We start from the raw sequence: 12,216 nt of genomic DNA on the forward strand, positions 1-12,216 counted from the left end.
CTCAACATGCCAAACTTTTCAATATTATTTTACTTCATCTATTTAGCATACTGAGGCTTAAATTCTGCAAATATTATTACTGTGAATTAGAATAATGGAAGTTGGTAGGCTTTATGGAATTTTTATAATCTTAAAATTATTTATATATTTATATTAATATTAAGACTATAGTTAAGTAAACTCAAGGAAGTTTTGGCTTTGCCTTGGTAATGTAAGTTCATTGTCTTAAACTGAGAGTTTGGTAGTCAATATTATTGCACACAGATAAGGATAAATGTCCAGTTGAAAAAATTATCCAAAAACTCATCACTTACTTTTCTACTCATCATTCAATTTTACCTTGTTTTAGTCAACGTTGTATAAGCTTCCAAACAACTATTTAAAGACTGAGGGATTTAAAGAAGAAAAAAATTACATCCCATTCATTTCCTAATAAGCTATTTTTACAACACATTTTTTAACCCTCTTAAGAACATACATGGAAATATGGGACAGGTCTAATTGCCCACAGGGTATAAATAATAACTGACTAAAAAAGTATCTGTTAAAATGTCTTGGTAATGAATGAAGCAATCCCATGAAGAGACATCAGTGTTTACTTCCTCCTCTGAAGACGTCAAGCTATATCCAGGCCAAATAATTGAAACCCCATGTCTTTGAGCTATCTGTCTGATAAGGTAAGAGGTAAAGAAAATATTTCACTTGTGAGTTGTTTGCCTGATAATTCTTTAAAAAGCATAGCATTCTCGTGAGTGTGCCCGTCTGCTGAGTGACTTTCATTTATTTATTGCTGAGCAACTTTATAAAGTTCTGCTAAGTTTCCTTTCTAGGGTTTGAAGCATTAAAAAATGCCATTTGGAAATTGATTCAATTCTATCAGATGTAATAAGAGAAAAACAGCCTCAAGAGTATGTAATACCCATTTTATGTTGGTGCAAAAATTTCCACGATGAGCCAAAAATGACACCTGGCAGAAGGCTCACATGTTATGGAGGAGCAGACACTAAGTGTAGAGACTATAGATCATCACTTTCCCTGTGTCTCAGTGTAATTATTAATGTCATCTCCCTTCATTTTCAAGAGAAACTTATTTCCCAGCTCAAAGGGAATCCTAGAATATAGCTAGTGGGGAGAACATAGCTGAAGAGTATCTGGCCCACATTAAGTTTTCAGTAAATGGTGGCAATTTGATTAAGAATTGAGAGTTTCTGTCCAAACTAAACCAACAATGTACATGTGCCCATGTGTGCATGTATTGTGTGAAAAGTACTTTTTGATTACTTAGCAGGGTTCTCATAAATGGTTTAACACAGAAATGGAGAATCTAGGGTAGAAGTCTAGGGAGGCAGATGATTGGCATCTGGAACAATTCTCTACTGAAAGCTTGAACTCGACCACTGGTTTAGAGTGCATTGCAGAGTGCTGTTCCATTAACGCACATGTAGTGACAGCTCATCTAATTAAAACACAGAAGCAAGGAGCTTTTGGATTTGACTAAAGCTTGTCGGAAGGTAAAGGTAAAGGTAAGAATAGATGTGATTCAAGAACAATACCTGGTCTGACATTTTGCACAATTATTGTACTAAAATCCAGCAGATGAGGGCTCTTACTGTTGTCTTGGGGGTATGGGGAAGGGGGTGAGGACAAAGAAAATAAAGTGAGGAGTGACAGTTAAGTAAAATCTCAAGTCATTTTCTCATACTGTTGGTCACACTTGATTAAAGAGAATTCCTAGTGAGTTAAGCCCTTCTGAGAATAACAGCTTATTGGTGTTTTTAATTAAAGTATTTTTAGTTTACATTAAAGTTATTAAAAATGACAGAAGGCCACCATGTTTATATTATATTATCAGCTAGAGAACACATTCCAGAAAATATTTATAGAGCTTTGTTAAAACATTACAAAGTATTAGATCCCATTTTTCAAAGCAAACAAAAAGAAACAGAAGAATTTCACATAGTATATGTATAATGGTTTTCAACAAAGAATACATCTATAGAATTTTTAAAGTTATATTTATTTTCAGTTTGAGGAAACAGCTTTACTTTATAACATTAGAATTTTAAGAAATAGCCTAAGAAATCCCAGCTTTTAAATATATAATATAAATATATACAGTAATAAATAAAATGTTAAATGCATTTTAATTCAGCAGTGTAAAAGACAGAATATTTCCACACCATTTTACATTTGATTTTGTTCTTATATTTTGGTATGTTTTTCATTAGAAATACATGACAAACAACACTCCTATACCATGAAGACTTTTATTGAAAAAAATATTATTGCATTGAACTACAGTCCAAGTAATTTATTGAATAACCTAAAAAAGCTGCTCTGCATGTACAATAGTGCAATTTACTTAGCCACAGTATAATTTTAGAAACCACTTTGTACAGAAAATACAAAATAAAATTATTGGTTTATGTATCATATTGCCAGAGTATCATCTAGTTTAATTACAAATTAAATACTTTCAATATAATTGAGTAAGGTGGGAATTTGCTTTAAACAGCTACACAACCAATTTACATTGCCAACTATTTTACCTCACATATTGAAGGAACTAACAATTTTGTATGGTGGATAAGAAACTTCTTGAAGTTGTTTGCTTTAATATGTGAACATGTTTTGAAGCACACTATTTAGGACAAAGATCAAGTGATATAACTAAAGACTAAAGAATATGTTCATTGAGAACACACACACATTCACACTCACATGTACACACATTCATATTTTAATTTTTCTAATTTGCCCTATTTACTTTTATGATTCCAACAAGATGCTCTTGCTCTTGCTATTTAAGAAACATGGTGAGCTGCAAAAAAAAGGAAGTAACTGTGAGAAAGGAATTAAGAGAGAAGATTGGAGCTCTCCCTCCTATACAAAGGTGCATAGAATGAAAATGACCCTTTGGTCATCTTTCTCTAATATTGGCTTATTCCAAACCTAACCCATTCAGCCATTGCTTCCATTTTAATATAGCTTAATCCAAAGATACAACAATCACCTTCAGTGTCTATCTAAGAGAAGAAGTGGATAATATTTTTTGCTGGAATGAAATGATAACCTTTGAAAATCCTCTAGACCCAGGCTTATTCTCGAGAGAACTCATATTTTAGTGGGGAACTCAACTTATTGAAGTGGTTTCAGACTGCGACACAAAGGGCAGCCATCTGTTTTCCTGACTACTGTGGGAACTGGTCATCCACTCGATTTTTAATAATGTTTCTATTTGCCAATGAGAACACATGTCTCTTTAGAAGTTGGTCTAATTTAAAAAATGAGAATTAAACCCCTTCATGAGCTCTGCTGGGCCCGAGGTAACTACTAGGTCAATTTTGCCCTGAAGTATATTAGCTACATAATACCGATGTGTGAGATTTGGGTCCTTTGAATTGTATTTTTAGAAAACTGGATCTGATATTTACATATTTTTCTTCAGAAGTTTTTACCATCTTTCTGAAAACTCATGGGAAAGTTTTTAGGAGAGACTTGGAAACGTGCTGCTGGTTTGAGATGATTGGCAATGTTATTTCACCACTAAGAAGTCAACTATCCGCACATGCTGGGAGGGCACCTGGACATTTCATTCATATGCATTTAGAACACTGAAATACTGATGGTGTGCTAACCAGTAGAGCCATCTCTGTATCTCCGATTCTTGTTTCAAATGCTTGAAGTGTACGATGTTTGGGGATCAATTTGAAAGCATTATACAATTCAGAAAGCTGTGTGGCTGTCATCCTTTGGAACTGTGTAAGCGAGAACTTCATGCACGAAGGGAGATAGATCCAGCAATATGAGCCTGAGTAATTTTACTGATTAAATATTACATTTAATGGGAAAGTTTTATAGGATTGGTTTCTTTTAATATATTTCTATTCAGAGATAACAGAGAGATTCCATTAAGTCCTGGCAGAAACTGAAGAAAAGGAGTCACTGTCAAATCCATTTTCTGTAAGTGAAACATACATTTTAAGGAATCATTCCATGAAATGTCTACCTAAGAAAAAAAACCTGGGAATTCAGCACTTTTAAAATCATTCTCCATAATCTAATCATTTTCCATATTTTGTTATATTTATAATGTTTATAAAGGTGAACTTCAAGAGAATGTTGAAATACAGTTTTCATAGCCCCATTGTCTTTTTTCTTGCTGAATTTGGCAGGGAATTATTAGGAAGATGAACTTTCCCAAATTCTTAGTTCTTCATGCAAAGATATTTTGTTTAGCCATACCTGAAGTCATCAAGGCTATCTGATGGTGGACTGGTTCTAAATCGATAGGTAAGTATGTGTTTGTGCACGTATGTGTGTGTGTACACATGTGTGCAAAGATCTCACAGACTTTCTTAAGCCTTTATATTAGATACAAAAACTTGCCTCCATGAGGCACATGTGAAAGTATAATTCCATAAAGAGAAATACTCAAGGCATTAGGCATAAAAGAAATTTAATGCTAAAAATCAACTGTCAAATAATTATGTAAATAGAAGAAAACAATGCTGAAACCATCCAATACGGTGGTATTTTTAAAAAATGGAACTATTTTAGAATTAAATATATATTTAGAATTCTTTGTTTTATTTTTTTCCCCCCAGAGTGTGTTTCTCTTAAGGTAAAATGGAAAATAAAATACAGTGTTTGAGCCTACAGTAACTTATTTCAGGGAAGTAAGTTTTATAATTGCATCTTTCCTCATGTGATGCCATGTTTTTTATAATTTCTCACCCTGGAATACAAATTATTTTTTATTTAATAGTCAATCTGCTTTCCCATGGTCTAAATTAGTATATCAGTGAACACTTCCATCACCGTTAATACAAGACAGAGTAGTCATTTCCATGTCAGCAATTCATATAAATCTATCTTTGTTAGTCAAAATTAAGTGCTCAATAGAGGATCTCTGGTCTAACCTTCTGAGAGATTAAATTGTTCACCAAGACAATTATAAAATTAATCATATGTTTTGTCTTTTTCATAATACGGCTTATGTTGAGTTCTCATGATTATCTTGGCTCTGTGTCAGCTTTACAATCTGCCTTAGGAAATAATTATCCTTGTTACTTTTTTTTTTTTAATCTGCAAGGCATTTATCATCTATTCTTATAATAAATATTTTATTTATTTCACTTTTAGGAGGGTTCATCCAATGTTGATCAATGATCTTTTATAATCACTTTTATGGAATTCCATGCAAGGACAGAGTTTCTTGCTTTTTATTATTTTTCCTTCATTTTTCTATTCTTTCAAAATAAGATAGACCTTGTCACTGCTATATCCAAGTCAAAACTGTCATCCCATAAGTTTCTGGTGATGTCCTAGAAACTCCATTTTTTTTTATGTTAAAATTTCAAATTCACTCTATCTCCTTTTATTTTTCTGTGCTCTTCTCTTTCTCTGTCTCTCTCCTTCTCTCTCTCTCACATCAAAGATATCCTTTCCCTTCATTTACCAAATATTAAGTATTTCACCTTTCATCTTCATTTTCCTCATTTGTAATAAGGAGTGATAGATAATATTGATCTCAGGACACAGTTGTGAAAATTAAATGAAATAATGTGGACCAAATACATAGCCTGATTCTACCTGAAACACATTGTACCTTTAGTAAATATAGCTATCTTCTTTGTGAAGCCAAGGCTGAAGATAATGTCTTTCTCATCTTCCAGTAGTAGTGGAGTTTGCATCCTCTTAAACACAGCAGTGGATGAATGATCAACTCCAGTTCTGTTTAGTTTTGATTTTCTACGAAACTCATGTTTGTGAGGAATGTGCTATCACATGTTTATTTATTTTTTTCATTTTAAGAATACAAAATAATAAACCTAACTGGTTTATTCACAAATTCAGGGCCATTCACAAATATAGTTGCAAGTAAAGCAAATTCTTTGGGCTAGAAAACATTTTGAATAGATATTTGAAATCATTTGCAAAATTACATGGATCGTGATTTTATTCATCACTATTCATTGTTTTGTAAATATCTAGTACAATTGAGTAAAACACACCAGATATTTTATAAGATTTTCTTAATAAACATGTAAAAAGATGGACATTTCCAAGCCTTTTACTTCTATGCTTAAACATGTATTAGCTGAACACAGTAAGATTTCTGAGTAGAAGGATAATGAGCACTTAACATTTTAGTCCTATAATATTTGAAAGGTTGATCAATATGTTTACAGTGTTATTCTGAGTATATTTTATTTTCTTTTTTGCATTGTTAAATGTCAATGATAGTTTGTATATGTTTTCTTATACAAAAATTAAATATTCTTAATTTTAGATGTTGCTGATTTTTACACTTACAAAAATATCTTGACAGAGATTTGTGTGAAATGAAGTTAACTCATTTTTCACAGAAACTCAACAATAGAATCTATGAATATTGTTTTTCATTGGTGTAGTTTTCAACTTGAATTAATCAGAAAATTTCTTGCTATCTCTTATTTCCTATTAAAATACAGTAACAGAATACATTGATTGAAAGCTTAGTCAGTAGTTAAACATGGAAATTAGTTTTAGAAACTGGTTCATTCACTGACCTTTTATTATTTATCTGGCAAATAAAACCAAATGCACATTCATTCTTTGACTCAACAAACACCTAGAACATACAGTATTATATTCCATTTGATTTTTCTTTACAATATTAATGGTCTCTTTAAATGTTTTCTGTTATTATTTTATAACATTATGTGAGAAACTAACCAAAACAGGTCTTTAACACTTTTCCCTCTACCCTTCCATAAACGTATTTAACATTTGCCCTGTTAATTTTGCAAGCTAAAAGAAATTCTTAAAATGCTCTTGTTTCAATATTGCTCAATTCAGTTCATATTTATAGATTGGTCACATTTTGAATTGGCAGCAATATTCTAAATCTTATAATACTTGGATAGACCACTTTAGATGTATCATTTGCTAGGTAGTGACAATTTGTTTTATTTCTCCTCAAGAGGAGCTCTGACACCTGTTAGTTCAAGTGCGCTGACACATTTAAGGCCTCTTTCACTCCATTGAACTGTTGCATCTGGCTGGAGCAAGAATGATGGCAAAGCTCTTGACCTTGGAACACTGGTTGGATTAAAGGATTCAAGTGGATAATCGAAGTTGTGGCTGGATTTAAGTGAGGGCCGAACAATGTGGGGATAAATGCTGTTGGAGGCAGGGGCTGAAGTGTTATGTGGGATGAGTGGAAGGGAGCAGCAACTAAATGCAGGGGATGCCCTGCTAAGAAAGTTGGGTGTGCAGGGATAATGGTTGGAGCCAGAGTTGAAAATGAGATCGGAGTGAAATGTGGCTGTGAAAGGGGATGTAGGTGAGCAATAGGGAGGTGACGGCTATGAGAACTTATGGAAGCAGAAACAGCAAAATGCTGCAGGAATGTGTGGTGGATGGCCGTGATAGATGCGTGCTGGTGAACTGGAACCGTCTGTACAGCCGAGGCCGGGGAGAAGGCAGTCAGCCCTGCAGCAGGCAAAACTCGAAGATGCTTTGATAGGAGCTGTTTCTGCATATGCTGCTGGGCTTGTAGCTGCAGGAGCTTATATTTATCTATTTCATCAGGAGAGAATGTTATGGGCTGTTGAATTAAAGGGGGAGAGATAGATTTATGACACGTTTCTAGTTCATCTTCCACTTTGTCAGACATCTGCATAGTTCTGTCATAGTAAGAGTTTATATTTCCTTCTACGTGATTCATATGCATGCTTACATCCTGCAAGTCGAGATTTATTTGGTCCTCTTTGGTCTCTGTTGAATCAGTAACACCAGTATATCTAATAGATGGAAAAGCACCAGGGAAATCATTTGGTACTGGGTCACAGCTTTGAATAAAAGGTTGGGCTTCACTAATTAAAGGTTTTGATTGTTCTTTTGTTGTTGGGTTCCTTTTTATGTTTAGTGACTGAGACTCTGTTACTATGTGAATTATACCTTTAGAAAGATGGTTATCACAGTCAGTGTCTGCTAAAACGGCAATATTATTTGTCTGTGAACTTTTGATTTTGTCTTTCTCAGTAGTCCTTGGCATGGCACTGCCTTTATCATTTCTCCTTTTAGTTGTGTGCTGTATTTTTTCAGACAAAGGCAATGCCGGTCTATTACAGCCCGGTGATACAGGTTGAACTGTGCATTGGCTTTGTGAATGAGCCTCTAATTCATCTTTACAGCTGTTTGAAGAGACCTCAAAATTAGTTGATTGTTCCCGACACTTCTTGGCTTGTACTCTTTCTAAAAGGCTTTTGGCTGTCTGGGGGGTCTTCTCCCCTTCTGTAATGTTCAACTGAGTGGTTTCTGAAGGGCCACTGGAACAGTTCCTTGGGAGGCAGCTGATATTCTCAGAGTTACACTGTATGGGCGTGACTGTTCCCAGATCACAAATGTGACGGCTGTCCAAACACTCTTGATTTTTCTTGATTTTATTTAAGTAATACATTCTCTCTCTTGAGTAAGAGCCTAATCTGCTGTGCGAAGGTCCATGGCAATTAGGTGATTTTTCGCTGCCACTGGCATAGGAAACCTGTGAACTAGAACCAGAATCACAATGGATGATTCTAGTAGATTTTGTCCCTGAAAATTGTTGTTCATTTTTGCCCAGTTTATGTCTCTCTCTGCAGGGACAATATCTATGTTTGGCGTATTTCTCATTTTTCAATGATTTCCACAATTTGCAGTTCCTATCTCTCTGTGTTTCAGGCCGAAGTCGGTTGCTCTTTGTTATCTCGTCAGACATGTGGAGGCAGTTGTGCTTTCTGTGTTTCCATTTGTGCCTTTCAGTGGAGTTGTGTTCTCTTTTACAAAAGCAGAGCAGATTACCTCTGCCGTTATCACCGAAACTATGACGCAAACAAGTACTTCTCAAGCTGGACCTGCTGCTAGGGGATGCGTCCGAAGGGCTAGACTGTCCGTTCAGAGATGATTTTAGAGAGCATCTCTTGTGACTTTGGTTTCCATATCCAGAAACATGGCTGGCCATGCCAATGTGGTTACTATTCAAAATTACACTGAAGTCCTTCCCATGGTCACTGTGGTCCCCTCCTGTATAAGGACTAGAATGACAGTTGACTTGGGTTTCACCTTCAAACTCTGAATGAGGATCATGGGGGATCAGTTTATGCTTTTTAGTCCTAGAGATGTAGGGAGGAAAAGACAAGCCCTCATTTGCTTCATTTAGAACTACCCTCTGGCAGCTTTGCCAATGGGCCCCCCGAGGTTCCTCACGCTCATTATCGCTATTGTTATTTTTTCCTACACAATCCTTTAGAGACTTATCAAGGTAAGCAGGCACTTCAGGAGTTTTCACTTTCAAATCCTTTTCACTAAAATTATGTTCACTCTTATTTGGCTCAGAATCATGGTAGCCCAAATTATATTCTCTCTGGAAATTTTCCCAATCTGGATTAGCTATCACCATCTTTGGCTTCAGAGACTGATTATCTTCTTGGATCAGTTTGTGTTGGTCTTTTATTAAACCTGAGACTTGGCTCTCTATTTTATTCTTCATTTCCAAGGGTTCCTCACCCAATTCTGTTTTTAATTCCTGGGGATTAGGGCCATACTGTGAGTTCCGAGAAAGCTTAAAATCAAAATATAATGGGTTGCAGCCGTAAGAGATACAAGGCTCTGTTTTCGTAAAGAGCAGAAGTTCCGTGGGCCATTGAAGAGTGGTGTGGCCATCCTTGCTTTGTACGTGGAGAAAAGGCAATGGTTTGGATGTCACTTCTCTTACAAGTCTTTGCACATTTTTGCTAACTCTTTCTGTTTTATCTAAAGATCTTTCTCTGTCCTCCACTCTGGAATTTGGATTCAGGTACATTGTACTCTTTTGATCACTTGGCTCTGGCGATGAAAACTCATCCAGGCATTCACATATTCTGGCATCACTGTGTTTGTAAATGGTTGGTGGGCTGAATGAAGCATTTTCTTGGCTTGGGTGATCAATGTGATTTTCTGAAGTGTTCTTCAACATGTTTCTAGTTTCTTTTTCTCTGCTGGAAGGTGTAAAATCCACATCTGAAAGATGAATGTTAGATTTAGATAATGAGGCATGAATGCCAATTGAATCTTCTAGTGTTCCATCTATAGAGTCATTTTTGTCTTGCAAAATTTTAGAGCTTATGGAGAAGGTATTATGTAGAACCCTTTCCAGATGGCTTCCTGAGATGTTTACATCTTTTTCCTTAGTAAGGTGTGTATCCTCATTTGCAAACCTGCAGCACTTGCATTTCTCTGCAGTTTTTTTTGTCTTATAAAGGGATGATTTGTTGCAATCATGGGTTTCTTCTGTGTTCTCACTGAAAACTGATGCTGAAGATTCTAATTTTAGATGCACTTTTTTGGAAAAAGAAAATGATACTCCTGTCCTGTGATTTGCATTGCCAAGATCTGAAGATGTTTGTGCTATCCGATTTCCAAATAAATAACGTCTGTCTGTTTGCAACTGGTGTCGATTTGGCATGGTGGACCTCAGTTTATCAGAAATGCTTCTGGGCAGATTCTTGCCTTTAAGGAGAAGAGTGCTCTTCATGCAAGATACCTTTCTGCCATTCTTAACTGGGAACATTTCTTGCTGGAGTTGCTTTTCTGTGGTTACTCTGGGGGCTTTGTATGCTGGTCCATTTCCAGAAACACTGTAAATACAATAAATATTTACATGATTAACATGTTAGATTTGGAATTGTATCTGTATGTGAAGATTTCATAGTGTTTCTATGATTCATTCTACAATTTATGAACTACATCTTCTGTATTACAACCATTTTGTACTTGCTTATACAACTCAGTTTAACTTTTATAGTGGCTACTTCTAAAATGCATTGTTTATGGGTAGCATTTTGAAATTATTAAAAAGCAATAGCAAGTGAATATCTTATCCTACTACTGCAAAAGTAAACAAGTATTGCATTTACATCACAATATATGTCATCCAGATGCTATCAGTTCTTTGAAATAGAGATTTAACATTATTTTACTAACAGTATTCCAATCAGTACATACACTTTAAAAAGGAATTAAATAGAATTAAAAGTCACTTCCAAAATATTAATTTTTTAAAATTTGCTTTTATGTATAGGTTTTAACATTTTATAGTTTTGAGGTTTTTCAGTTTAAAATTCCTACATGTTTGTTTCCTTTTGAAACAGAGTAGTTACTTCTTTCTTTATTACTTGTCACTAATTTGACTAATTACACTAAATGTATAAAAAAGTACACACATTTACAAGCCATCTCAATATCTTCAATGATGTTAAAAATCTTTTCTTTTGTTCCTTACTAACCAAAAGATTTTACTACCATTTGTGCATGTATATGTTTTATCTTTTTAAGCCTTTATAAGATTATGCATTCTATTGAGCTTCATTAGTAACACAAACAGAAAACTGAAAATGCCAATACATATAAGAGATGAAACTCTTAGATTGCAATTATATGGGCCTTTATTGTTCTAGCTATAAAGCCTTACTACAAAACAAGGCTTCCCTGGGAAGAAGGCAGTATAAATCACATCATTTATCTGATTGTTTGCTTTTACTTTTGCTTGTCCCACACCCTTGATGTGTTGCTTTATTCTATTTTGGATTTTTATTTCACTTTTATCGATTGATTTGTTGCTTTAATATAAAATGCTAAATCAACTAATATCTTCTCCACATATGGGTCAAATTCTAATGGAAAGGAGGGCCTTCTGAGTCCTTGTCTGAAAAATTCTTTCTTGGCTGCATTTAAGATTATTTGGCCAATCAGCATAGAACTATAGAGTCACATTCCTTTGTCCACCAAATTTCCTGTACTTCGCTTCGTTGTCTTTACATGTATACTATTGCAGACATGTTTAATTAGCCTCCTTTTTTCATTTTTTGAAATGTATCTGCTTGTGAGTTTGTATGGTTTTGTAATTTTTCCTTTTTATTTATATGACATATTTATTATATTTGTTATATAAATAGTATTATATTTATTCTATATTTTATATATCTATAACCTATTACCAGAACATAGCTACAGGTTGGTTTATTTGGGTTAATTTTTACTAGTATTTCTTGGGCTCTTTCAATTTAAATTTCATCAGCTCAGTTATATGTTCATCTCTGATTTCTCTGATTATTGCTTCATCCCTATCCTACTTTCTTATTTTAGAGTTTATGTGCTAAAATTATTGGCTCTCTTGAGTTTTCCTTTAGGTCTTATAATACTTATCTCAGT

General features: G+C 34.5%; 1 protein-coding gene and 1 long non-coding RNA gene across 2 annotated transcripts in view; one reads left to right on the forward strand and one right to left on the reverse strand.

Moving 5' to 3' along the window:
* LOC105879378 (uncharacterized) overlaps positions 1 to 12,216 on the forward strand; it is a 367,989-nt gene that overhangs the window by 321,140 nt on the left and 34,633 nt on the right. The window lies entirely within an intron of this gene.
* ZNF804B (zinc finger protein 804B) overlaps positions 2,205 to 12,216 on the reverse strand; it is a 498,952-nt gene continuing 488,940 nt past the window's right edge. Inside the window, exon 4 of the mRNA XM_012779578.2 lies at positions 2,205 to 10,643. Within this exon, the coding sequence (XP_012635032.2) occupies positions 6,986 to 10,643 (3,658 nt within the window). The 3' untranslated portion in view covers positions 2,205 to 6,985. The remainder of the gene's footprint in view (positions 10,644 to 12,216) is intronic.

Source organism: Microcebus murinus, chromosome 9 (assembly GCF_040939455.1).
Source record: "Microcebus murinus isolate Inina chromosome 9, M.murinus_Inina_mat1.0, whole genome shotgun sequence".
NCBI lineage: Eukaryota > Metazoa > Chordata > Mammalia > Primates > Cheirogaleidae > Microcebus > Microcebus murinus.